The sequence below is a fragment of the Echinococcus granulosus genome (genome assembly GCF_000524195.1).
Source record: "Echinococcus granulosus chromosome Unknown EG_S00138, whole genome shotgun sequence".
Classification (NCBI taxonomy): Eukaryota; Metazoa; Platyhelminthes; class Cestoda; order Cyclophyllidea; family Taeniidae; genus Echinococcus; species Echinococcus granulosus.
In genome coordinates, this window is record NW_020170518.1 from 119,003 (window position 1) to 142,348 (window position 23,346).

At 51.1% G+C, this 23,346-nt stretch overlaps 1 protein-coding gene across 1 annotated transcript in view; it reads right to left on the bottom strand. All coding sequences in view use genetic code 11, as the record gives it.

The window, feature by feature from the left end:
* Positions 1 to 23,346, bottom strand: part of EGR_09233 (Protein purity of essence) — a gene marked incomplete at both ends in the record, with an annotated part of 28,982 nt that overhangs the window by 78 nt on the left and 5,558 nt on the right. Inside the window, 46 exons of the mRNA XM_024498482.1 lie at positions 69 to 243; positions 320 to 560; positions 738 to 798; positions 883 to 1,036; positions 1,125 to 1,661; positions 1,745 to 2,174; positions 2,473 to 3,009; positions 3,107 to 3,387; positions 3,468 to 3,642; positions 3,992 to 4,182; positions 4,264 to 4,443; positions 4,648 to 4,865; positions 4,943 to 5,573; positions 5,839 to 6,137; positions 6,292 to 6,439; positions 6,521 to 8,239; positions 8,311 to 8,551; positions 8,725 to 8,975; positions 9,224 to 9,342; positions 9,424 to 9,502; positions 9,581 to 9,757; positions 9,884 to 10,393; positions 10,474 to 10,861; positions 11,118 to 11,549; positions 11,630 to 11,753; positions 11,960 to 11,999; positions 12,082 to 12,177; positions 12,375 to 12,476; positions 12,561 to 12,796; positions 12,847 to 13,213; positions 13,482 to 14,765; positions 15,341 to 15,546; positions 15,631 to 15,810; positions 16,175 to 16,328; positions 16,416 to 16,655; positions 16,715 to 17,099; positions 17,172 to 17,307; positions 17,382 to 17,671; positions 17,785 to 18,122; positions 18,753 to 18,962; positions 19,298 to 20,152; positions 20,218 to 20,457; positions 20,528 to 21,135; positions 21,433 to 22,084; positions 22,161 to 22,579; positions 22,651 to 23,200. Of these exons, the coding sequence (XP_024347115.1) occupies positions 69 to 243; positions 320 to 560; positions 738 to 798; positions 883 to 1,036; positions 1,125 to 1,661; positions 1,745 to 2,174; positions 2,473 to 3,009; positions 3,107 to 3,387; positions 3,468 to 3,642; positions 3,992 to 4,182; positions 4,264 to 4,443; positions 4,648 to 4,865; positions 4,943 to 5,573; positions 5,839 to 6,137; positions 6,292 to 6,439; positions 6,521 to 8,239; positions 8,311 to 8,551; positions 8,725 to 8,975; positions 9,224 to 9,342; positions 9,424 to 9,502; positions 9,581 to 9,757; positions 9,884 to 10,393; positions 10,474 to 10,861; positions 11,118 to 11,549; positions 11,630 to 11,753; positions 11,960 to 11,999; positions 12,082 to 12,177; positions 12,375 to 12,476; positions 12,561 to 12,796; positions 12,847 to 13,213; positions 13,482 to 14,765; positions 15,341 to 15,546; positions 15,631 to 15,810; positions 16,175 to 16,328; positions 16,416 to 16,655; positions 16,715 to 17,099; positions 17,172 to 17,307; positions 17,382 to 17,671; positions 17,785 to 18,122; positions 18,753 to 18,962; positions 19,298 to 20,152; positions 20,218 to 20,457; positions 20,528 to 21,135; positions 21,433 to 22,084; positions 22,161 to 22,579; positions 22,651 to 23,200 (15,886 nt within the window). The remainder of the gene's footprint in view (positions 1 to 68; positions 244 to 319; positions 561 to 737; positions 799 to 882; positions 1,037 to 1,124; positions 1,662 to 1,744; positions 2,175 to 2,472; positions 3,010 to 3,106; positions 3,388 to 3,467; positions 3,643 to 3,991; positions 4,183 to 4,263; positions 4,444 to 4,647; positions 4,866 to 4,942; positions 5,574 to 5,838; positions 6,138 to 6,291; positions 6,440 to 6,520; positions 8,240 to 8,310; positions 8,552 to 8,724; positions 8,976 to 9,223; positions 9,343 to 9,423; positions 9,503 to 9,580; positions 9,758 to 9,883; positions 10,394 to 10,473; positions 10,862 to 11,117; positions 11,550 to 11,629; positions 11,754 to 11,959; positions 12,000 to 12,081; positions 12,178 to 12,374; positions 12,477 to 12,560; positions 12,797 to 12,846; positions 13,214 to 13,481; positions 14,766 to 15,340; positions 15,547 to 15,630; positions 15,811 to 16,174; positions 16,329 to 16,415; positions 16,656 to 16,714; positions 17,100 to 17,171; positions 17,308 to 17,381; positions 17,672 to 17,784; positions 18,123 to 18,752; positions 18,963 to 19,297; positions 20,153 to 20,217; positions 20,458 to 20,527; positions 21,136 to 21,432; positions 22,085 to 22,160; positions 22,580 to 22,650; positions 23,201 to 23,346) is intronic.

Below are 23,346 nucleotides of genomic sequence, written 5' to 3' on the forward strand. Positions count from 1 at the left end.
AAACAGCCGCACAGTAAAGCCTTGGCAAACCTCGGGGCAAGACGAGACAAGAAAGGAAGGTAACTCACCCACTACATCGAGGAACTCCTCCACCGATTCGATAGGCGAGAGGTCATTCTCGAAGAAACTCAGCAACTCCGGCGTCGCCGCGAGCAACTGCTCGTCCGAACTGCGAATGTACCGTGACACCGCCTCTGGCCACCAGCAACCGTGTGCTCCCTGATCGGTTGGCGCCTTGACGGTCTGGAGTGGAGGATGATTTACACCCAACACCATTGACAAGGTGAAGAGATGGCAAGACGGACAAGCACACACGCACCTTGAAGAAGTACTCGTAGAAGGCCTGAATGAGACCGAAGAAAAGGAGGTAGGGCTTGTAGATAGTGAAGGCGGGGGACTCCGTGGCGGCGACTCCGTCGGTTGCGCGAGCGTGCGCAAGAGCCATGAGGTGACGCAGCAGAGAGACACGGTGCTGGTCCCACTCTCCTCGTGACAGTAGGTGGAGCGCCACCACTGCGCTGTACAGTGGACCTGTCACCTCCCAGCACGCGTTGCTCCAACTGGGGTGAAAGGGGGAGGGGAAAACTTTTAATACTCTGGTAGTGAATAGAAACCATCATGGCATTAGAGATGCTAGAACACAGAAGATCCTCAGAGCCGAGAGCAACAATCACGAGAGGTTCTGAACCACGAGATCAAAAGTATCTCTTACTAGGACTCAGGCTTCTCCAGCACACACATCAGGTTGGCTCGCTGCGGCTCCATGGCCTGTTCCTTCTTCATCTGGAAGAAGGCCAACTAGATGAAGGAAGGAGAGATAGACGAATGGTAGTCATTGAAGGAGAAAAGAAGAGGGCGGAGCAGAAAGTGAGAACAGATGACATGCCTGCATGAGGTGGGGAATGAGGTTGAGGTTACTCTCCGCTGCACCACCACCCGTCTCGCCGTGGAAGGAGCGTTTGTGTGCGAAACGCAATAGCAGCAGCTTAATGTCGTGCAGCGCCAGGCGTGTCGACACTTGCAGGGAGATTTGCATCTATGGGGGTGGGAGAGGCACAAAACACGACCAATTGATGCGCAACCAAAGTTTTTCCCAGCCCACCTACCAACAACCAGAAGCTCACCGTTACACCGATGGCATAGGTGGAGACCCGTTTGGCGTAGAGATCATCCATGCTCTCACTGCTTCCCGCTTCCCCTCCACCTCCTCCCTTCTCCGCCTTTTCGTCTTTCTTGTCGTCCTTGCTGGCGGCGTCGGGCGCGACCTCGTTCATGAGGACGGGCAAAAGGCAGTTGCACCTAGCATCCCGATTGTGTCTGGTGGCGACACTCCACTCGCTCAGATTCGATGCCTGTACGGCCCTCGCGTGGCATTCAAAGTGCACGACCACGAAACTGGAGACGGTGGTGTAGCCTTCCGAGTCGGCGCTGGTATCGGCGGACGACACTGCTGCCTGTGTGGAAGCCACGGAGGCCGTGGATGCAGAGCCGGCGTCTGCGAGCGACTCCTCCAGTTTACGACGTCGAATGAAAACGTAGATGCCCAATTCTTCGCGTGGCGATGAACGCGGACCTTCGTGGCAGATGGCACATTGCAGGCCCGTCTCCTCCACCACCTGGGCTGCCATCTCCGCCAATTTGCTCGCTGTTGTCATGGCGACCTGTGAGGTAGCAGTACAGAAGGGTATCGGTTTAGTTTTGCGCACTGGTGAATGTCGCTCGGGATGGGTCTGACGTCACTCACCTGTCCCTTCTCATTGACCTTCATGTTGAGTGAAAGCAGGTACTTCTCCCTACATTCCCTCGCATTGCGTCGATGGCGCTGCTCTGAAAGGGTTCTCAGTTCCCGCACTGTGGCCACCACTCCCGGAATTGTGGTGAGATCAACGCTGGAGGCAGGTGTGGTACTGCCCTCAATACTGCCAGCAGCCACCCACTCGTTGAGTAGATCCTCGGTCAGCAGACCCACACGGCCGACAGACTTGGAGTCCTCCAATTTGTGCAGGAAGGCCAGCAGCTGTCGCGTGGTGTGGCCTTCAGGAGCATCTGGAAAGGGTGGGGTAGGCGGATCCTCGTCCGGGTTGGACACCGCCCACACACAGCCGCGAAGGAGTTGCAACACGAAGGGCAGGGAGTCGTCGTACAGAAAGGCGGATAGAGCGGGGCTCTTGGTGCTACAAGGGGAGGAGGTAAAGCAGAATTAAACTAGCAGATAGGTGTGAGGTTTCATAAGGACTTGAAGGCCTTCAGAGAGGTGGGATTAGGTCATCGTAAACGGTGAGCACTGAGCAAAATCTATTTTCCACGAGTCCACAGGCTGAGAATGAAAACCAATATAATCCAGCAGGGGTATCACATCCCGAGCGTCTCAGAGGAGGAAGATGTCACTGGAACTTCTTGATGCATTTTTAAAGTTTAGTTGGTTTCGCAGAAACTACAATAGAAACTCGCGAATTCTCCACACCCACTTACTCCAACGTGGTCTCTTCCGACTGATCCAACACTGCCGGAATCATCCTCCACAAGTACGCCACGCACAACTCCAGTAGAGCAAGATCACTGACCACCCGGGCACGTAGACGCCGTCCATGTAGCGTGTTGAAGGGGATGGCGGTTACAAGGGCGCAGCAACACTGCAGTAGGTCGGTTTTAGTGTTGCTTTTTGCTTTACCATCTGATTCCTGAGGTGACATCAACAGGGGCTCGACAATGTGTTGGCGGAGGAAATCGACAATGGCAGTCATGCGAGGCTCCGCACCGAAGGCTAGAAGGCCCGGCAATTGCGCGACACCGGATTGGACCACCTCAAGATCCGGATGGAGGGCGAGACAGGACAGAAGACGGGACAGGCCAAGGGAGTCGGCATCGGAGGCGGTGGTGGCTGCACTGTGAAGCAAGGTAGTGAGTATACCCACGAGACGAGAGGTCACCTGGTCGTGGAAGTCGCTCGTTGACTGATGCATCACCTGTAAACAGGCGTAGAGGGCGTCCAGGAGGATGGGGATTGCGCTGAAGAGGGAAAAAAGATGCGTGTGGAGAGTATTTATGAGGCACACTAGAATGTACGGAAAAAATGTCTCCACAGCTGGGAACAAAAAACACCCACCGATACTGCGGATCGACGAGACAGGACTGACACTGCGGCACCTTAAGACAGTACTCCAACAGATGCACACTGACGTGAAGGAGGTCGCGACACTTCAGAGCATCCTTCACCACGTCCAGCCGATTGAGAATGACCGCCAGGCCCTGTGGGTGCTCCGTGAGCACGACCAGTCTGGAATACTGCTCCTCGGGGATGTTAGGATGGGGTAGGCGCGAGACGTAGGGCAGATTGTCCGCCTCCAGTCCCGGGATTCGGTAGATCAGCTCCATTGCTTTATTTGCCTGACGTGAATAATGGGAGCGAGCCGTTTTGACTAATGACAATCGGTAACCAAGGTATTGGGGATATGAAGGAGCCTTACATTAGTGGGATTCTGGAGCCAGAGGTACTTGTAGACATTCTCCAGCAGCAACTGCGGCATAAGGATGGAATTCTCGCAGACCACTTCCAGTCGCATATCTGTGGTCAGATTGTTTTCCGCGCAGATGTAGTTAATCACATCGGAGATAGTGGGACCGAAACCGCGGGTGTTGGACCTTGACGGAAAGAAGAGGAGGTTATTTTTCAGTTGATCGAATAGCCATAAAGGAGACCTTGGTCGGACATTCACGACTGAACAAATATCTGATATTAAATTAACTAATCCAACAGGAACTTTGATCTCCAAGATGCAGTCACCACCAACATTAGTGATAGGGGTGAATATTCCAGCTGGCAAGAGATTTATAGAACATTTGAAGGTAACATTTAAGGGTTGTGGAAATAGTACACGGTAAATCGCTTTACTTCAAGAAGACTAGAACTCAGAGAGATGGACAAAAGTGGGGCGAGAGCATTTTAACGACCGTAGCACTAAATTCGCATCAACTCGAGCGCCAAACTTACATAACCACCTCACGCACACGTCGCACAAAGAGATATTCCTCCTGATCCCGCCACACAGAGATGCGCACTGGGAAGGGTGCAACCTCCGTGGGAAGGGGGCAAGCGCAGGCGCAGATGCGCTTCAACAGAAAGACGGCGGAACTCTGGTCGTCTGTTTGCACAGGACACTGGACGAGGTAGTCCATGGTGATCTGCAGAAAAAGAGTAGCGGAGAGATGAGAGTAAGGAGAAAAAAAGCCAGCGACAAAGATGTGAGGGAGAAAGCCACTCACGCGAATGAGGTCGGGAGCGCGTGACGAAGCGTTCTGCATAAGCTGTTGTAGCATCTCCTTGAAGAGGAGCTCTGCCTTCACGGTGTAGATGGTGCGTTGGTAGACCAGAGACTGTAGACTGACAATGGCATGGAGGAAGTAGGAGTAGAGGCGATCTTGATGCTCTAGTGCCAAGTCGTTCTGCCCAATGGAAGGAGAGAGAACTCAGCAAGAATAAAATAACTCACGAGACAACTACTAACCAAAGGGTGGAAGCCTCCAAGTCGTAAAGCACAACAGATACTGGTAATTGGATACATTTCGGCCTCCTAGTATTTCTCTACATTGATAATATAGCTACTTCTAGACTAGTATGCAGTGGCAACTAGACGGAATAAGACCAACCAGAGGTTGGAGGATGGCCAAAAGGTCTGCGATGTGCATCAAGGTGTAGCCGGGGTTGGCACCGGGTGCGGCACTACTTCCACTGACAGGAGCGAGTTGGGGAGGAAGGCAGTCGGTCCAGTTACGTAGCGCCGGTAGCGACGGTCTGTTGCCACCGCCCACACCCTCGATAGCGGAGAGGGTGGTGAGAGTTCGTTGCAGCAGCGTCTCCACGTGGTCTGTTTGTGCAAGGAGAAAAAAGACTTCTATCGGAGCTGAGATGGCATTCGGCTAGAAGTCAGGTCAAGTCACCCACCCAACAGCTTTCCCCTGTACAGCAACAGCGGACGCATGAGAAGAGGCGTCATCGACCCCAGTGCAATCGTCGGTGCAGTTGTGGATGCAGTCGTAGTGGTGCTGCTCTGAGACACAAAAGCGGAGCAGCTGCGCAGGGTCCGTTTCATCACAGCCGTTCCTTTGATCGTGTTGCCCGAGGTCAGGTCCCACATGAACATCACCAGTGGGTTGACGCGTAATGCTTCGTCAGTCAGGCCTGAGCCCCGATTAGCGCGCACCAGGTGATCAAGGTAGGGTACATATTGCGAAGCTAGGTAACAAAGGCACTCCGCCGAGCGGTTCGATGAGGTACTGGCAGTATCAAGGCAGAGATTGGTCAGGAGGTTGAGACCCGAGTCCTGATGTGACATATATTGACGCGAAGCGAAAGAATGAAAGAGAATGGGTGATAACCAGCCACCGGGATTGGCGGCTGACTCGCAGTGACCAGGCAAGGGAGGAAGTTTGGCTTGCGCCGTCTTGCGCAGCCAGCGGAGGGCGAAGCGAGCACTCAGGGCGAGTTCGCGAGGGGCGGTGGAGGTGATGTGCCTCCTCACGCGTTCTTCAGTCTTCGCCATCTCAACTGCCAGTTGGTAGTGCTCTCTCCAGGTCTAAAAAAGGAAAGGAGGTATGAGGTGGCCCGAGTTCAAGCCCTTTGCATCTGTGATGCGAGGTGGGTGAGTAGAAGCTACGGTTGCGATTGCGACAAATTCACTGAATTTTTTTTGACACACTGCGACAGACTGACCATTCAAAAGTTGATTGAAAAACGAGACGAAATCTACTTTACTTTTCCGAAATATTGCCCCCCTAATTCCTTTATCGAGGTTTACATATAAAAAAGGGTTTAGACACCAAGGTACGAGAACTGCCTACCGAGAAAGACGCAGCCTCATCGCCGCGCATCCAGGCCTCGAAGTTGACCCGGGGAGGACGAAAGTCGGCGACTCCCCTTTCCCACCACCAATTCTTCACATTATCCGGGAGGATGAAGAGGTCACAGAGGAATCGGATACACTCGACGAGGATGGATTCCATCACTGCAACGGGAGGTGCTGCCACCTCTGTCTCCCCATTCATCAATTTCTCCTGCTGTCGCCGCGTCAGTCCGAGGAGGAGACGAAAGACGGTACGCAGACGCGCCTCCTGACAAAAGTAGTCAGCGTCTACGCCACCTACAGATGAAGATAGCTAGGATGAAGGGTTTTAAACTCGCCAATAAAGAGTGGTCGCGTGTCACTGGATTTCAAAATCGCCTGAAACAACTTTGATTAGTGACTTTGAAAGTCCCAGTAACAAAAATAATAAACTGCAAAATCGCAATCTTACAGGGAGGAGTTAGAGCGATGATGGACTTCACGCCCCTTCCCAATGATACGATGTTGAAGTAGCTGGAACGCTCAAACTCGAACATTTCTTTTTCGCATTCTGACAGTGCCAACAGGCGCTCAACAATGTTGTCGCCAAGATGATTAATCTGGTTAAAGAAAGAGAGTAGAGCACACAGAAAGAGAGAAGGTTGCTAATCTGCTGCAGAAAGAAACAAACTCAAGCTCACCAATGCAATCGAGTTGGAGGTAATGTGATTTAGAAATCCGACCAGCCGCATTTGTACCACAGGGCTGAGACTGTGTGCCAGTGGTAGGCCCCTACTAATGCACTCCTTTCGAGCCTCCACAGAGAAGACGGAGGGTGTGAAGGTGCTCGCCATGTTGGTAATCAGACAGATGGCAGCCTCTACACAGCGCAGACACCGATCATCACCACCACGGCTGCTAACAGCAGTGGTAATGGCAGTGTCAGCGCCAGTGACTTCCATCGAGTTAGCGGCACATCGACCGTCATAAATGGAGACTGCCTGACGCAAAGCCCACAGTCGGCAGACCAGTGGAAAAGCCGCCTGCTGCACACGCTCTGCTTCCGACACGCTTTTGATAACACAGTCCCTGGGCCAGAACAACGGCACCAAGACTTCTGGAGTGTATGGCAATGGAGGATGTCCCACAGTGATAGAGCCGAAAAGATGTTTTTGCGCAAGTCCCAGGGCCGCAAGTTGGGTGTTCAACTCCTCCGTTAGACCTACGATCCGTGAAAGCGCCACACGGCGATCCTCCTCATCACGCAGACGACTCACGTGGAATAAATTGGGTCGCGCAAGCATGGAGAAGTTCATAAAATTGTAATTGGAGGAGCCGCACTTAGTACAGAGGAAGACCTCCTCATCACTGAGATTGATGAAGAGGCAGCGAGAGCACTGGTTCCCATTCTGCTTACAGTGTTGACACGTGGAACCCTGGAGGATGGTAACATTGCAACGACAGCAGCGCCGTCGCCTACTACGCCTTTCACCGCCACCCTCAGTATCTCCATCACCCTCCTCTCCTCCTTCCTCCGATCCGTGGAATGCAGCGTAGTGGAAGATAAGACTATTGGCAGTGAGTGGAAGACCTTCAGAGAGTCGAACCTCCACAGTACTGGAGGCATCGGGTGGGGGATCCTGTGTAACCGGTAGGACAATGTCCGCCTCTGCAGCAAGATGAATCAGCACATTGTACTTAGTGGGAGGAATGTCAACTTGCACTAGTCTGCGCCACAGATGCCGTGCCCGCATGAGACGCGAGGGTGGGCACTCAAAAGCGTCTGAAGTGAAAATGTTGAGGGTGCGAACGTTGCGCAGTCCAGGCGCGGGAGCCATGAAACGCACACCAATGCTAGCAATCTCCCACGTATCGAGAAGGGAGAAGATGTGCACATTGGGGGAAACCCAGGTCGGTGGCTCAAGTTCAATCACTGGGGGAGCGGCTGTAGTGGTGGGAGTGGGCTGAATAGGCGTCGCGGTGCCCACCGAAGCGTTAACGGCGGCTGTAGACACAGAAGCTTGAGTATACGTTGCTAAATGGGGGGTGTTGGTAAGTCTACTGTCTGTGCTGTAAGTGGGCATGGGATAGATGCTGGTAACAGCACTTCCTGCGGCACCACTTGTGCTGCCCTGGGCACCACCGCCGCCAGAAGAGGTGGAGGTGTTTCCACGTCGTCTGGAGGGTGTGGAGGAGTTCCACTGGAAAAGGACATAAGGGAGAGATAGCAGGGAGCGGTTGCAAAGGAGACAGGGCTCAGAATCGAAGGGACAGCCAATTAGATTTGAGCTGACCAATCCCGGTAAGTAGGTGGGTATGACGGTGGAGATGAAATTGGGCGGCAAGTGGAGTCCAGCGAACGGTGGGTCATCGGTGTGGTGCGCGATACTGGAGACAAATCCAGACACACTGTGACATTTCTGTCAGAGCAGAGAAAAAAGGGGAGTTAAATAGTGCCGGTGGTGGAACGGGGAAGGCAGGCAGGACGTACAAGAACAGCTTTGTAGATATCGCGCAGTGGGTGCTCCGCGACGGAGTTGATTTGGGAGAGAAGAAGCTCCAAGAGTTGGTTACAGAAGGGCGTGGTGCCTGACCAATTTGGGTGGCGTTTGAAGAGAAAGATGGAGAGAAGAGCTAATTCGTCGCCGTAGAGTGCAAAACTGGGCAGCTCTGACCACAACTTGGGCAGATGCTGCAGCAGGAGCGTGGAAAACGAGTCGTTTTCACTGTACCTTGAGTGACAACAAAATAGAGATTGAAATACCAGTCGAAAGGTCTGAGAACCTCCTTCATACGCCACTTTCTTAGCGACGACTTTAATTATTAATAGTATAAATCCAAGCCAGTCCACCTAACAAGGTGGCTGAAGAGAGCAGGATGAGGTCTACGTTCGGCGGTAGCTCACCAAGCGAGAGCGGTGATGATGAGAGAGGCCGTGCAACGAATCCGCTGATCCGCACGGCAACAGATGTTACCACGGACAAAATTGAGGAGGAAGGCGGAAGGATCCTTGATCCTACCCTCACCATCGGGTACGAGTAGGCGACTCAACATATTAACGAGCTTGGTGGCGTAGCTGGTGGTGGCAGGGCATCCACTTGTCGCCGTCGCCGCTGTTTTCGTAGCTGATGACGAAGACCCCCCACGGAAAGTGGTCTAAAGAGTGGTACAAACATCAAAAGAAAAAGTGACATCTCTTGCCAATAAACCACAAAGACAGCCAGCTTTCAGAAGGAAGTGACAGCATAGAGTGTTCAAACACAACCAAATACTCCCGCTTCAACCTCTTGGGCTAACTTTAAATATTCCCCCCCAAATCATCGCACATTCAGTAGAGTGGATTAGAAAGAAGAAATTGACAACACCAGAATCGGGTGAATAAAACAAAGCGAAAGATGTCCTACCATGCCCAATTTGGCCTGCTTGGCGTCCGGAAGGATGGCCACAAGGACCAGAGTCAAGAGACCAAGCGCCAGGACATCGCGAACACGAAGACTCGCTTCCAGCATGAAGACCAGGTCGTCTAAACAGAGTCGGATACACGGAAATAGAGGTTTAGAATGCGAGATGGAGAGGGTAAGAAGAGGAGACGAGACCCACTTACCCGATTTCCTAATGCACAGGCGTTGCCACGAGGAACGGTCAGAGAGTGCGACATCAAGACACGTGTTGATGCAATTGAGCTGATGAACCAAAGAGAAGAACGCGAAGTTAATGTTTCGATTAACTAGGGAAAGAAAAGTTGAACAGGCCAAACTTACCATGAGACACTCGCTAGGATAAGAAAGAGGAAGCAGGTAGGAAAGGGCAGTATAGGCGTTGTCCTCCTGCTCCATGCTCGTCTTGTACACGCCACGCATTCGAATAAGCGCCTGGCTCAAAAGATGGATATCTTTCAACTGACGGTAATGCTTCTGCCCCACCAGGTATATCAGCAGCTGTAAAGGGAGAAAAAGCGCGTGCCCATGAAATTTTATAATTCAGTCCAATTTTTCTAGGACGCCTGGACCTTCAAGGGCGGTAACTCGACAAAAAATCAACGATACGCCACAAGAGAAGCTTACTGAACGCATGAGTCCCACCAGCCGACCAATGATTGACACACTTGAGTCAATTTTTGAGGAGGAAGTGGCTGTTGCTGTTGTGGATACTGAGTCGGTGAAAGAGGAAGACTCAGAAGTGAGGGACTCCAGGAGGTTGTACACCACTGCGCACCACCTCTTTTTTATTTCCTCGTATTCACCACTGCTCTCCCTCTTCGCCCCTCCAGTGCGGACACAAGTGAAGAGAGCAATGGCTAGTCGGACAGCGGCCTCGGTGAGTTGAAGATCGAAGTCGACGTGAAGCGGAGCGTGAAGGTGCACCAAAGAGGCTTGAGCATCCAGGATAGGTGCACAGTTGGTCAGTCCCGCGCCAAAGCCGTTGGTGAGGCTGGAGAAGTTGATACCGCGAGCGCATTGAAGAAGGCCAGCTGTGAGGTGGGGTAGATTAAACGTACCGCTAGTGCGATAGCCTCGGCGGCCTGATGTGGTGGTGACTAAAGCGCTGGAGGACATGTTCTCACCAAAGTGCCACTACGAAAGGTAGAAGTATGCTACTTACGGACACCAGTGACATCAGATGGGACCACAAACTATAAAGGGGGTAAACGTACGTTATGACTCTTCTCCCACTTCGCTGAGAGGCCCTCAACGATGCCCAAACAGGCGTCCATGCACTTGGAGAAGAAACTTTCGCTCGAGTCAAGACCAGCAAGTCCACTGAGGACCGTCTTACCAACTAGGAGGGCAGTGGGTGAGGCTGTAATGTGCTCCTCGCTTCCACCGCTGCCGCCATCTTCATGGTTCTTGTCATTGTCAACAGCAGCCGACGCAGACGAGACGCAGAGAACGTGAGACAGTAGGCTGATCACAAGGAGAAGACGCTCGGAGCGTAGCGTGGGTTTCAACGGGGTAGTTCGTGAGGTTTCAGGCTGTTGGTAGTGATGGTGAAGGCGAAGGAGGCTGTTTGTTAGCGTTGTCACAAGATCTGCCAAAGTGGTCCTGCAGCAAAAAGGGACAGGTAGCGCGGTCAAAAGGCCACGAACAGGAAAAGACTTTCGTGGGACTCCATTTTCTGCAAATGTCGAGATAAAACGTCTCTATACAATGGATTTGAGTTATGGGTACAATATTAATCGGAAAAGGTTCGCAATTGTTAAGGATTTCATTCCTAGAACAATTCGTTTATAAGTAGGAAAATCAACCTGATTAAGTGGTGGGTAAAAAGAATCGAACATTAATAATAAATTCAGCGAACCTTGCTGCATCAGCCGTTTCCTTCAAATCTTCCTCAGGCTCCGGTAGTCCCGAGCACTGCGCGATAGCCTCCAGCAGTCTGCAAAGCGTGAAGGTGGTCTGCATCAGAGGCATCAGTCGTTTGCTATCTTCCGACTCTGCTACCGCCTCCTCTCCGTCACCCACATCTACCACCCTCGCCCACACAGTCACGAGGTGGCGTGTGAGAGCAATGCAGGCCCGGGCCGCTGATAGACTCTGCCGATCGCGTGGTAGGAAGCTCCAGGTACCACTTGGAGGGTCAGGTGGTGGACTTGAAGGTGGAGTAGAGCCACCACCACCATCACCGCCATCATCTTCCCCATCACTACTACCGTCGTCCTTATCATTCTTATCGCTTCCATCGTCGTCGCCGTTGTAGCTCGAGGAACCCATGTGGGAAGAGAAGCTCCAACTAGCCAGAAGTCGAGGGAGGAATGGCTTGGTAATCGCTGATGGAGGGCTAGGCAAGGAGAAGACTATTGGTAAACTAACCTCGCGCAAGAACTGGTAGGAGTGCTGGGGAGGACGGCAGGAGGGACATCCATGTCTTCGAAGAGGTCAAGCAGCAGACCCTCGGAGAGCGGGCTGCCTAATGACTCCTTGCTAGTCTTTCGGCCTGACAAAGAGGGAGATAGGGAGGGAAGAGAGATGAGTCAGCCCTAACAGATGCCAATAAACAGTCTGGTACTAAAATGGTAGTGAGTATGAGTACCAAAATAGACCAAAACCTCAACTAAGGTGGTAGATGGTGGTGAAAAGCGCCAGACACATTTAGTCACCCCAAAAGGTCAAAGTGAGAAGGTAATATCGTCTACCACTCACCAACTTCATTTTCGGTGCTGTTTGACGGAAGAACTTGGGTCTAAAAATGAGGAATATAAGAAAAAAAACACAAGTTTCTTTTCCGGGCAATCGAGCAACCAAACTATAGCAACTCAACTCACCCAAACCGTTGATTTAGCTGCCGGAGTCGCTACGGCATCCGTTGAATTTGAGGCATTCGTCGTTGCCAGGGTTGTTAGTGGTGATTCATCTGTGGCCTGAAAGGTAAAAAAGCCGCGAAAGTGGTGGGGTGGGAACAAAAGTCTTTTACAACAAGCCTAAAGAGGAAGCGAGTATTACTTAAGAGCCAGCACTCACTGTAAAAGCTAGATAGACCTGGATTACACAAAAAGTGGATAATATCAAAATTTGGAGTGGTTTGAATACACCATGAATGGGTGAAGCAGAAGCTTACCTGCGGAGAAACTCGGAATTGAGCCGCCTGCTCTTCCAGCAAAGCGGCAGTGCCTGGACCGCCCTGATCGCGAATGCTTCGTTGAAGGGCTAGATTAAGGATCTGAGCACGCGAACACATTGCCCATTAACATCAGTAACACAAAGGCAAAGGCTACCTTCAACAACAACTAAGTAAAAAGCGCACCACGTCCTCATCGATATGTTCCAGAAAAGCAGTATCAAAGAGACCCGACTCGTGGGACAACGTATCATTTCCACTGGAGCTACTTCCACCGCCACCTTCGTTATCACGGGAGATGACATGAGGCCGCGACGTGCCGGATGACTGTGGTGCATCCACTGTCTCCTGAACCGAGTTGCCCGCTGCTTTCGAGTCCGCAGGATGAGTGGAGAGCAAGTCTACCACGTATTGGAAAATGTCTACAAGGGCAGGAGAGGTGAAATGACATAAATGAAATGGACGAACTTACCTCTAGCCATGTCTGCGGTATGCTCATCGTCACCGTCGTCAGCAGCTTGAGTAGGCTCGATTTCACCCTCGCTGTTGCCACTCTTACCTTCACCGTTACCCTCAGTGCATTCATCATCATCATCGTTATCGTCATCACCATCACCTTCATCGTTATCTTCTTCAGTAGTCTCCACCACCTCCTCGCCACCTGCATTTTCAACGTTACCCTCGTTTTCATTGGCTCTGTTTCCCTCTGTGCCATCGTCATCATCAAACAACCCATATTTACGCGCCGAATCAGCTTCGTATCCATCTTGACTATTACCTACCTCGTCATGCTGATGCTGAATATCTTCCTCGAATTCACTTAACTCGTCCATGAAACGCTGCGGAAAAGGAAAATGCATATTTAGCTACGCAAGATATTCCAGTCTTCCGCAGTTCGGCCACCAAGCCCTACTGCCCAGATGCTAACCTCTCAGATCCCCGCAAAAGCATACTTTAGACTGGTAAACCCCATAACATCTCCGGACGTAACCCAGAGGCTCTGAAGAAACAAAGGTCCCAATTTAGTTGACTGGACAACACAGAGGAAAAAACCCAATGCTATCTATACCAATCTATGCAGTGATGGTAGGGAAAACAGGCACTCACAATCGGATCATTAGCACCAAGTACGACGGTCGCTGACGGTCTACCCCTTCGGCGCGACCCAAAGCTGCGCCTTATTTCGTCCACAGCCTCTCGCAACGACTGGTAGCGGGAAAGTGCACCATCCCACCTGTGGCGCAGTGATTCGTCCGTGCTTCCGGCACCTCCCTGGTTATCTTCCTCTTCCTCATCATCATCGGCATCATTCCCTAAGATGTTTGTCGCTGACGCGATGAACTGGAGCATCTCATTGAGAGTTCGACCGATCTCTTCTATGTTTCCGTCGTCCACCTCACCACCACCATCACCAGCGCTGTTCTCGCTATTGTTGACGGAAGAGGTGACAAAAGGGGAGGAACCGAGATTGCTCTGCCTTTTCGGCACAACGCGGGGACAGCGGATGCGCCGTAAACGGAAGGTGCTGATCGAGGTAGTGTTTTTTGAACCACCACTGCCTTCATTACCACCGAGAGTACCAACATCGTCGTCATCATTAACGTTGTTAGTCGAGCCTTTTCGGGAGTTCTCTTCTTCCTCCTTCTTCTCACTAGATGCAGAAGTTTTTGGAGGTTGGGAAGATAAAGATGGACCCGAGCGTGAGGGGAAGGGAGAATAGTAAAAGAGATGCTTGGCAATTCGACAGTTGCCAGTAAACAGACAGACCAGGGTGCTGCAGAGGAGGTCTCTCGTGTTGCAAGCAATTTGGGACTGCTTATGAGTCAAAAGACGAACAATGAGGTCACCCAACACAGGGACCGACGAGGAGGGCGTAGAAGAGTTGTCGCAGCACGACTCTGCCAACACAAAAACGGCCACTTTCAAGAGGTCCTGAAGCAGTTTTACCCAGAGACTATTCAGCTGCGTAAACATATTTGGAAGCAGTACTTCCTCTTCTGAGAATAAGAGGTGTTCCTGTAGAGCAGTGAAAAGTTGGATAGTGAGGTCATTCGAGGCACTTGCGTTTACTCCGCCACCGTACTCGTGAGCCAGCTGCCAGACACGGGAGAATTGGGCAAGGCAAGAAGTAGAGGCGAAGAGGCGCGAAGGGGTAGTAGCGGAAGAGGTGAAAACTTTGAGAAAATCCGAGATGAGAGAGCCAAGAATGGTGCGAGGGGCGATGAGAGAGGCAGTGGAGTCTTCGTTACCACAAGAGGCGTGGAGGCGGATGAGGTCGGTGACGGTGCACATAGTGGTGCTATTAGGATGCACGAATGCCTCCAAAAGGAATTTGGTCAATGCAGGAGTAAGGAAGGGTTGGAGTTCTTCAAGACTGAACTTTGTGGGTTCCTAAAGGGCAGAGAATGTAGGGGCGTGTTGTTTTTAAAGCGAAAAGAAGTCTAAAATGTTACCACCGGATAAATCCTTTTGGTTTCTCGTTGTTCATGGATGCATCGAAATTAAATCGTTATCAGTACCAAACATAGTTTAGTACCAGGGGAAAAAAGAAGAAATTAAGTGTCGCAAGGCACTGGAACTTCCAACGCAAGCAAAATCAAAGAGAACAAATTGGCGAATCAGCAGCAAAAACTGCAACCATCGACTTCAACAGGCGGGAATATGAATTGCTCAAAACAAATTTGTAAAAAAAGTCGCTCCCCCTCAATTGTCTTCGTCCATCAAAGGAGTGGAATCGCATCGTCTGTATTGCCAGAACCTAGTCGGATGAACTAGGTAGACAGCTGGGCAGATTGCTATTAGCAGATGTGTGGAAAGGAAAAAAGAATCCAAGAAAACTCGCTCTAGGATCGATTGAACACGGCACTTGAGGTGAAGTGAGTCCTGCTGCCTATTAGGCATTAGAAATTCACCAAAGCAGAAAGGACCGGCATTAATTCATTGAAAAAATGAGACCGGAAATTTACCTGAGCAACAACGATTGCCGACTGGAAGAAGTCAGTGATAGTGGCTACTACACAAGAGCCGAGATCTCCCACATTATCGTATAGCGGTGTGGTGAATTCACAGAGACCCTCTCTGGCCTGGGTCAGTGGAGTCGCGATGCTCGTCACAAAGCCCGACATCATCAGACGGTCAAACCACTTCACCAGGGAGGTATTGTAGCGAGCGACTGTGGAGGGAAAGGCGACAACAAACGGTAAGGTCTACGACGATGCCAGATCCAAGCTAGATGGAAGGCAAGAGGTGTACTTACCTCGAGCCTCCTTGTTGCTTAAACGCAGCATCAGTTCCTGCATGTTGACGGCTTGCTGGTTCTGAGTGTTGACGCTATCATGGGAGACTAGGAGAGAGGGGTCGATAAGCGACCGAGGCACAGTGTAGACAAGAATACGATCGATGCTGGTAAGCGTGTCCGAGTGCTGGCTTTGCCCAACTGAAATGAACAACCACTATAAAGACGGGGCAGAACCACAGATATACATATAGATTAGCGAAAAGTGCGCATTTAAGACACGTATCCCCGCCGAGACTACACTGTAATGAACTATTCATGAGTTTTAACTGCTGAGCTTACAAATTTGTTTCACGGACAGTTTTGCAAAAATTGCCAAAATTCTAGACAAAAAATCCCAAGAAGGGTAAAAAACTTCACTCCCACATTCCATGGAAATGGTTAAGCCAGGAAGAGGAGTAGTTTGGATGTAGAGCACTATGAATGTCAAGTTAACAGGGCCATGAGAAAGGTGAAAAAAGAACCTGAGGACCGAATTCATGAGAAAAAAAGGGAAAATACTCACCATACAACCGAATTGGTTCCAATTCCTTTGTTGGGTTTTCCTCGGAACCCACCTGTAGTATTTCCGACAACTTGAGAGACAAATCCACAAACATCAACTGTCTCTTCTTGCTGCTTTTCTTATCTGAGTCAAGACTGAAGACACGGTTGCAGACCTGTGATGAAAGGAAACAACATTGCAATCAATGTGGTTTTGCTTTGAGAGCCGGTCCCTCCCTCACTCAACGACGGATGCCACTTACCGAGAGGAATTGCGGGCGACACGTATCGGTCAGCTCTACCCGCAGACCCACGATTACCTCCTGCGTGGGCCTTGTGACCTCAATATCGATCACGAAAGCGACACCGTTCGGTTTGACGCCCTGCGGGGGGGAAGCAAGACTGCGACCCGAAAAAGTCACCGGCATACCCTCTCGCTTTAGGCGCTGATTCAGGGTCTCGTGGTTGTAGATGCTCATGAGGTCACGGCTGTAGAAGTTCACCTAGAAAACGAAGCCGAAAATTGGATCATCACAACACCAGTGGCAACCTAACCACATACATTTTCGCTAATCGAGGCCCACTCATGAAAATCACAGAAGGGTGGCTGAGGACCAGTTTCACTTTTTTCCAAAATGATTCTCAATGCAGGCAGAGCGCTCAATGCGTAACTGGCGAAGTCGCGAATGGTCGCAGCCTCGGGTTTGAGGAAAGTGGAGGCCATACTATTGGTGGAGACGTCCCAAAGAAGGAGATCTTCCAACAGCATCGGGATCTTCGGAGTCTTGGCTTTGAAGTTTGACTGTGGCTCCCGGTACAGCAGGGCCGGTTGCAGCCAGAACTGACCAGGCAGTGTGGGAAGGAGGTTGTGTTTAGAGGCAAAAGTGATTTTCTCTGCTTGGCTGGGGGAAGATGAATCATTCGGAGTTGTGTCAATTATTCGAGATCTGAAGAGGTGAAAAAATTAGGGCCGAATGAAGTTTCAGTGTTGAAAGGGTGGATGAATGAAGCGGATGTACTCAGGAGGGCCGACAAGCACTTGAACGGAACTACTTCGTGAGATTTGAAGGGTAAAGAGGCGGGGCTCATGGCTTTGATTGCCGCTCCAGTATCGTGTTACAGAGGCGGCTACAAGTGAGGGGGCCGAGCTTTCACCTAAGAGAAGCGAGAAAAAACAGTGCAAATTCAGAGATGGGGAGATCCAGAAGGGAAGGGGGAGGTAGGAATACCTCCAACGTTGCCCTCAGGCTTCGAAGAAGCAACGGAGACGGGCGCATTTGCCTCATCCGTTGATTTGGAGAGGGGCTTTTGGGCCTCCAGAGGCAGTGGTTGTATCCAAACTGTGTCCGGTTCCACCGCGATCATTAGATTACGACGTAAGCTATGGGTCCCACTACCTGTGGTGGTGGTTTCAGTTGCTGTGGCTGTGAGGACGCCCGAGTGATTGACCACCTCCGCCCAATCATGCAGCGGACCGCTCCAGGTTGCATTATTCGTCTGGTCCTTCGGTTGCGGCAGTCTGAAAGACCAAATAATTTTCAGTAGAAAAAAGAAACAAGGTGAAGCCTGGATTGAATTAGTAACAATAGAACTAAGAGTACTGGAGTTAGCAAGTAGACAAATATCACTTACGACGATGAGGCTGGAGTGGAGCCAGAGCTAGAAGAGGCCTTGGCTCCAGTGAGGAGGAATGAGTGGTTCACCCTTACTGTTCCATCGTCCGAAAAGTCGACAGCAGTAGCAAAAGTGTGACCGGAGTTGTAGGAGTGCAAGAGGAGGTGAAGACTGGGAGCGTAGAAGACACTGGCTCCTCCCTCGGCCATGGTGCCGGTACTGGAATTGCGCAGCGAATCGAGTGACAGTGCGCTGGCCCCCGTGTCAGCGAGTTCACACAGACCGGCACTCTCCCAATCGAGGCTCTCTGCCAGGTAGAAGTGGCCCTGGCTCACGCGTGTAGTGAGCAGTAGGCGCTGGATAATGAGGTTCAATCAGAATTACTCAGTGATGATGCATACTACTTATTAGAAGTTGCCGGCAGATAGCAGATGGACAGCAAGTTACCCATTACTCGTTTGCAATAGTTGGTGAGTGATGAAAATAAAGATTGGTGTTAAATTCAGAAGCTTTCAGTGCCCTCAAGTTCAGCTGCTTTCAGTGGAGATACAAAGTGGTGAATGGATGTTGGGATCACGAACGGACAATAGGGAAAATTATACCACCGACTGAGCATAATTAGTGGATTATAGGAAGACTTTTAATTCCTCAAATGCAAGGCAGCATCCGGCTCGACAGCCTTTGATCCCACCTGACTTGACCCCTTTTGGTGCCCGCATAATACTACTTAATTACGCGATTTGTGCGCCTCGAGACCGCGAATAAACTATTGTCTTCGTGCTAAGGTACAAGGCCGCAATAAGCCAAAATGCAAACCAGCATCAGACTTGATGGCATTTGAAGCTGTCAAAGTCGGTGGGTACGCTATGCAATCACGTTTGTACTAAGTCTTAAATCGACACCAACTCGCTACTGATTAATGCCTCAGTAGCATACAATCTGGTTTAATTAAGAAGAGTGGAGGAGAAAAGTTCCGACCACCCTACCTGTAGCATCATGGAACCAAACGTGGCCATAACAACCAGAATGACGTCAGAGAAATGGTACTTGTCAATAGTGGATTCGGTTGGATTCCTGCTGCTGGTGACCCCCTTGCGCCGCCTTGGAGCGTGGATGAAGGTGGCATCAACGAAGTTGCCCTCCACCGGCTTGAAGTAGTAGAGCAGTTTGGGCGAATTGGTGAAGATATCGAAGATCTAAAAAGGGGAAGGGGGGAAGGCAACATCAAAATAGCAGGAGTACGGAAACAGGGAGCATGTTCCGCCAGTAGTCAACGTGATTTCATCACATTCGGCTCCACGATTAATGTTTTCAGAAAGCGTGATCAGCACGCAAACTGCTCGCAATGTTGAACGTGGTTCAGCTTTTGCAATCACTTCTCGACCGAATGAGCCATTTTCAACTTGGGAATAGAGGGTCTGTAGATGAGAACCTCCTCGTAGAGATACAATTTAATGCCACCCTAAGACCAAGCAAGATTCTCTCGGCTCCCACACATTACAGCGTAACTCAAGGCAGAAAGCAGGCTTACCTGCACCGATTTCGTGGTCAGCAGTGCAATGAACCGCGACGACCCCGGCAACCAGATTGGCTTAATCACGAATTCATCTTTGCTTTCTATTAGCGGGTTGATAAGCAACCGTCCACAGACCTGGCCCAAAGTCGAGAGGCCAAACACCACACACATCTGCTGATTGCTTGCTGTGAACACTGCCTCATTTGTCGGATGCACTGCCAGTCGCGTGACCTCGAAACCACAATTGACTTTGCTTACTCGTGGAAGGGAGGAGAGGCGGACCACAAAGCTCCGCAGCCTCGATGAGGGGAGGGTGTCGCGCGCTGCTTCAGGCGCAATCCTCACAGCACCCTCCACACTCTCCTGACACGCTGCTGCAGTAGTAAAGAGGTCATCCACTTGGAAGACGCTCACTGAGCCCTCCTCACGAGACCGGGACGCGGGGGAGGGCAAGGGCAGTGCCATTGCGATGAGAAGGTAGTGTCGCCACCCACACACTGAGGGAACTCGGGCGAGAGTTGCGATGGCATCGTTAGCGCTGGCGTTATCAGTTCGCCCTTCAATGGCATTTGACCCTGGCGGCATTGATGATGAGGGGGCAGCAGAACTATCGAACAAGTGGTGGCTACGCCGAGGCGCAAAGACATCAGCGATCCAATGGTGCAGGGAGTTAAGGTCAGTGGCGGTTCTACGCTGGCGACCACCGGTGATAGTGGAGTCGAGAGCAGGGAACACGGATGAGAGGAGGTTTGGTGTCACGACCGAGGTGACGGATGGTGATGGTATAGGTGACGCAGGTAACGGCAAAAGCAGTTGGAAGACCTCGTTTGCCGCGGCCGTGGACTCCGTATCAAAGAATAGCAGAGGGGTCTGAAGAAAAACGAACAGGCAGAAAATGTGTCGGTTTCTTTTGCAGTGTTTAAGGCACAACGTACCACGAGACGCAAAGAGATGATAACTCGGTGAGGAGATTTACGATTGGCCGAAGTGAGATGTTGAATGGCGGAGAAGCGTAGGTTTTCCGGTTCTGCTACGCGCTTGAAAACATCTGCAAAAGATGCTATTGCAGAGTGTAGCAAGGGGGTGAGTTCCTCCCTCAGGAGGTTACAGGCCCCTCGAAAGATCGCTGGCGACCTTATTATGTTTAAAATATGTCCCCGTTCATATTTGTTCAACTAGAACGTATGACGAGAAAGAGATTAAATAAAGAGAGCGTTTTTTTACGAATGAGAAAACAAAAACAACCTGACTGCGAAGACGTTTGACGATGGGTTCAAAGAAAGGCTGCGGCCTGTGCCCGAATTTGCGTTGGAAGTTTTCAACAGCTCGTCGTCTAGGGGCCGCGGAATCCAAAGCCCAAAGATTGAACTTCTTCCTCCATCCCTCTTCACCACCGAGACCATAAATGACCGAGAGGCAAGGAACAAGATCGATTGGAGGCTGAGAAACGGTGGAGGCAGCACTAACGGGGGCACCACCACCACCACCACCTTCACGAGAGGTGGACTTGGAGGCAACTAGGCCCGGACGTCGGCGGAGAGCACCTGCGCGACGGATCCGATGGATGATGTTGGCATCGCTAGAGCCCGACTCGGCGGTTATCCATTCGCTGTTGCGAGGGGGCAGAGCGGGAGCAGCAGTGGCGGTGGTAGTAGCGGGGGTGACGGAGGAGGAGCAGGCAGAGACCATGGGAGTAGCCGTGTTGCTGGTATTTGTCGCCGAGGCGATGGTAGAGAGAGGATTAAGAGGCGTGGCGGCTGAGGTGGCCTCAACACTGGCGGAGGGGAGGCGGTACGCGGCTTTAGCAATCAGGTCACAGGCTTTGTCGTAGACAGATGGCTGGAAGCAGGTGACTGGGGAAATGAGCAAGGGAACGAAAAATGTATATTTAGCTTTGAAGAGAGGCTGAGGAGGTTTGAACAATGCTTCACCAACGTCATCAGGGGTCGCAAGCCTTTGCTAGGTCATCAATACTACATTTCAGAAAGCAATTTTGTTGAGGCAACAAATAAGACAGAAGTCTGTAACCTTATTTTTAATTGCATATCCCGGCATGAAACTAGTGCAGCAGTACAGATAGACGAAGAAGTAAAAGCACAAGGGTTGTTAACTTGGAAGGGTGGGGAGTTAAAACAACAACTTGTACTCACCATTCGTCCAAGGCAAGAGATTCTCAAGCAGCCCATCACCACCACCCGCCACTCTCCTCATCATCGAGTGACACTTCCCCACCTGTCCCATCTCAGTTGCGCAGTCACAGAAAAACTCGCTGGTGTTCTGATACACCAGATCGTGTCCACGGTGGCATACCCTCGCACAGAGGTGGCAGGACCCGCGATTGGTAACAATCCCACAGGTGTTACATCCATACCATGGCTGACGGATATAGTGGTGTTGGGTGGAGGCGAAAGTGCAGACCTCCTCGCAGGCCCGTTCCAAGGGGGGGGAGGCGGACAGGTGGAAAGGAAGAGTAGAAAGGAGGCGAGGAACCACGGTGTTTCTACCTACTGCTGGTCCACAGAGCGCATGGAGGAGACAGTTGTCTAGAGCCGAGTTCCACCCACTCCCAAGAAGCATGTGGTAGCAACCATCATCATCAGTAGAGAGATGAGTGAAAAAGCCAAAGAATTTTGCCAAATCTAAGTTCTGGAAACCACGAACTGCAGCGCGATTTCGATTCTCAGTGTAGTGAGAATCTGGAAGCGCCAGGCTGTCGCTATCAACTGGTGCGGAGGATGCAAAGGCGCGTAGGAGGAGGCCGAAGTAATCGTAGATGGCGCAAAGGGTGAGGAGGAGACTTTTCTGCGGATAAAATAAGTTGAGCATTAGACATACGAAAATATAAAGTGCAGGCTAGTATACATCATCGTCTCCGCACTTTTGTTTCAACGCATTCCTCTACCGCCAAACGGGTCTGCCCCCGTTCGGCCCAGCAGGCCAAAATCTCGGCGAAACGGAGATGAGCCGAGGCCGACGCGTTCCATGCAGTTAAAAGGAGACAACGCATGCCAGAAACGATGAAATAACCCCTGATTGGACATTCACACTCGTACGGCTTTATAGCCCATAGTAGGATCTCCAGACACAGCTCTTTAGTTTCGTCCGCACCCGCCCAAGGTGCAGCAATGAGGCGAAGCATGCGCTCCACAAAGATGCAGTAGCGCTGGGATAGGGTACCCTCCCTGTTATCAAGCACAGAGGAGACTGCATTGGCAATCACTTTATCGTCCAGTGCTATTTGAAGGGCTTGTTTCGCCGCAGTGGTATACAGCTCGACGCTGGAAGGGGGATTGGTGGCTGTGGAGAAAAAGAAAGACAGTGTGATGCATGAGGTGGCACAGGAGTGCTCCACACCACAAGACACCCACCTCTAAGGAGAAACAAGCAGAAGAGACGTAGGTACTCAACCAAAACGGGATTGGAGTAGAGGCCTTTAAAAAGAGGCAGATCACCACTGGCAAAGCGTCTGAGTACACGAGGAAGACCAGTGGCTGCTTCCAGATAGGCGAAGATCTCTGCCCGCAAGTGTTTTGAGGTAACATTCACCGCGCCAAAAACGAGTGTATCGAGAACTAAGTCTTCCGTTGTACGTGTTAGCACCATCTCAGTGCGTACATTCTTGATATAGGCGGCATAGTAATGCTGTACACCGGAGAGATCAATGCCAAGACTAAATACGAGAGGATTAAGTTGTAGGCGTGAGAGATTAGTCAGAGTCGTCTTCTTCTCCTCCACGGAGATTGAGCGAAACACAGAGGCCACAGAACCTCGAGGGATCTGAACTATAGCTTCTGCAAACAGTGCGGTCTCTTTGAGCAAACAGCCAATTAAGATCGATCGGGGAGTGGAGGCGCTTTCCACGGAAGCGTTGGTAAGGCGGTTGAAAGCGACCTGTGAAAGGGTGTCTGTTTCCGATATCTACAGACAAAAACACCAGACATCAAGATTGAGTGCCCAAGAGAGTTAACGATAAAAAAATGAGGTGCTAGGAGAGCTTACAGGCCAGTCCCAAAGACCATTTTCACGGACAAGTTTGTTCCAAGCATAAAGTCGGGCTCCTTCTG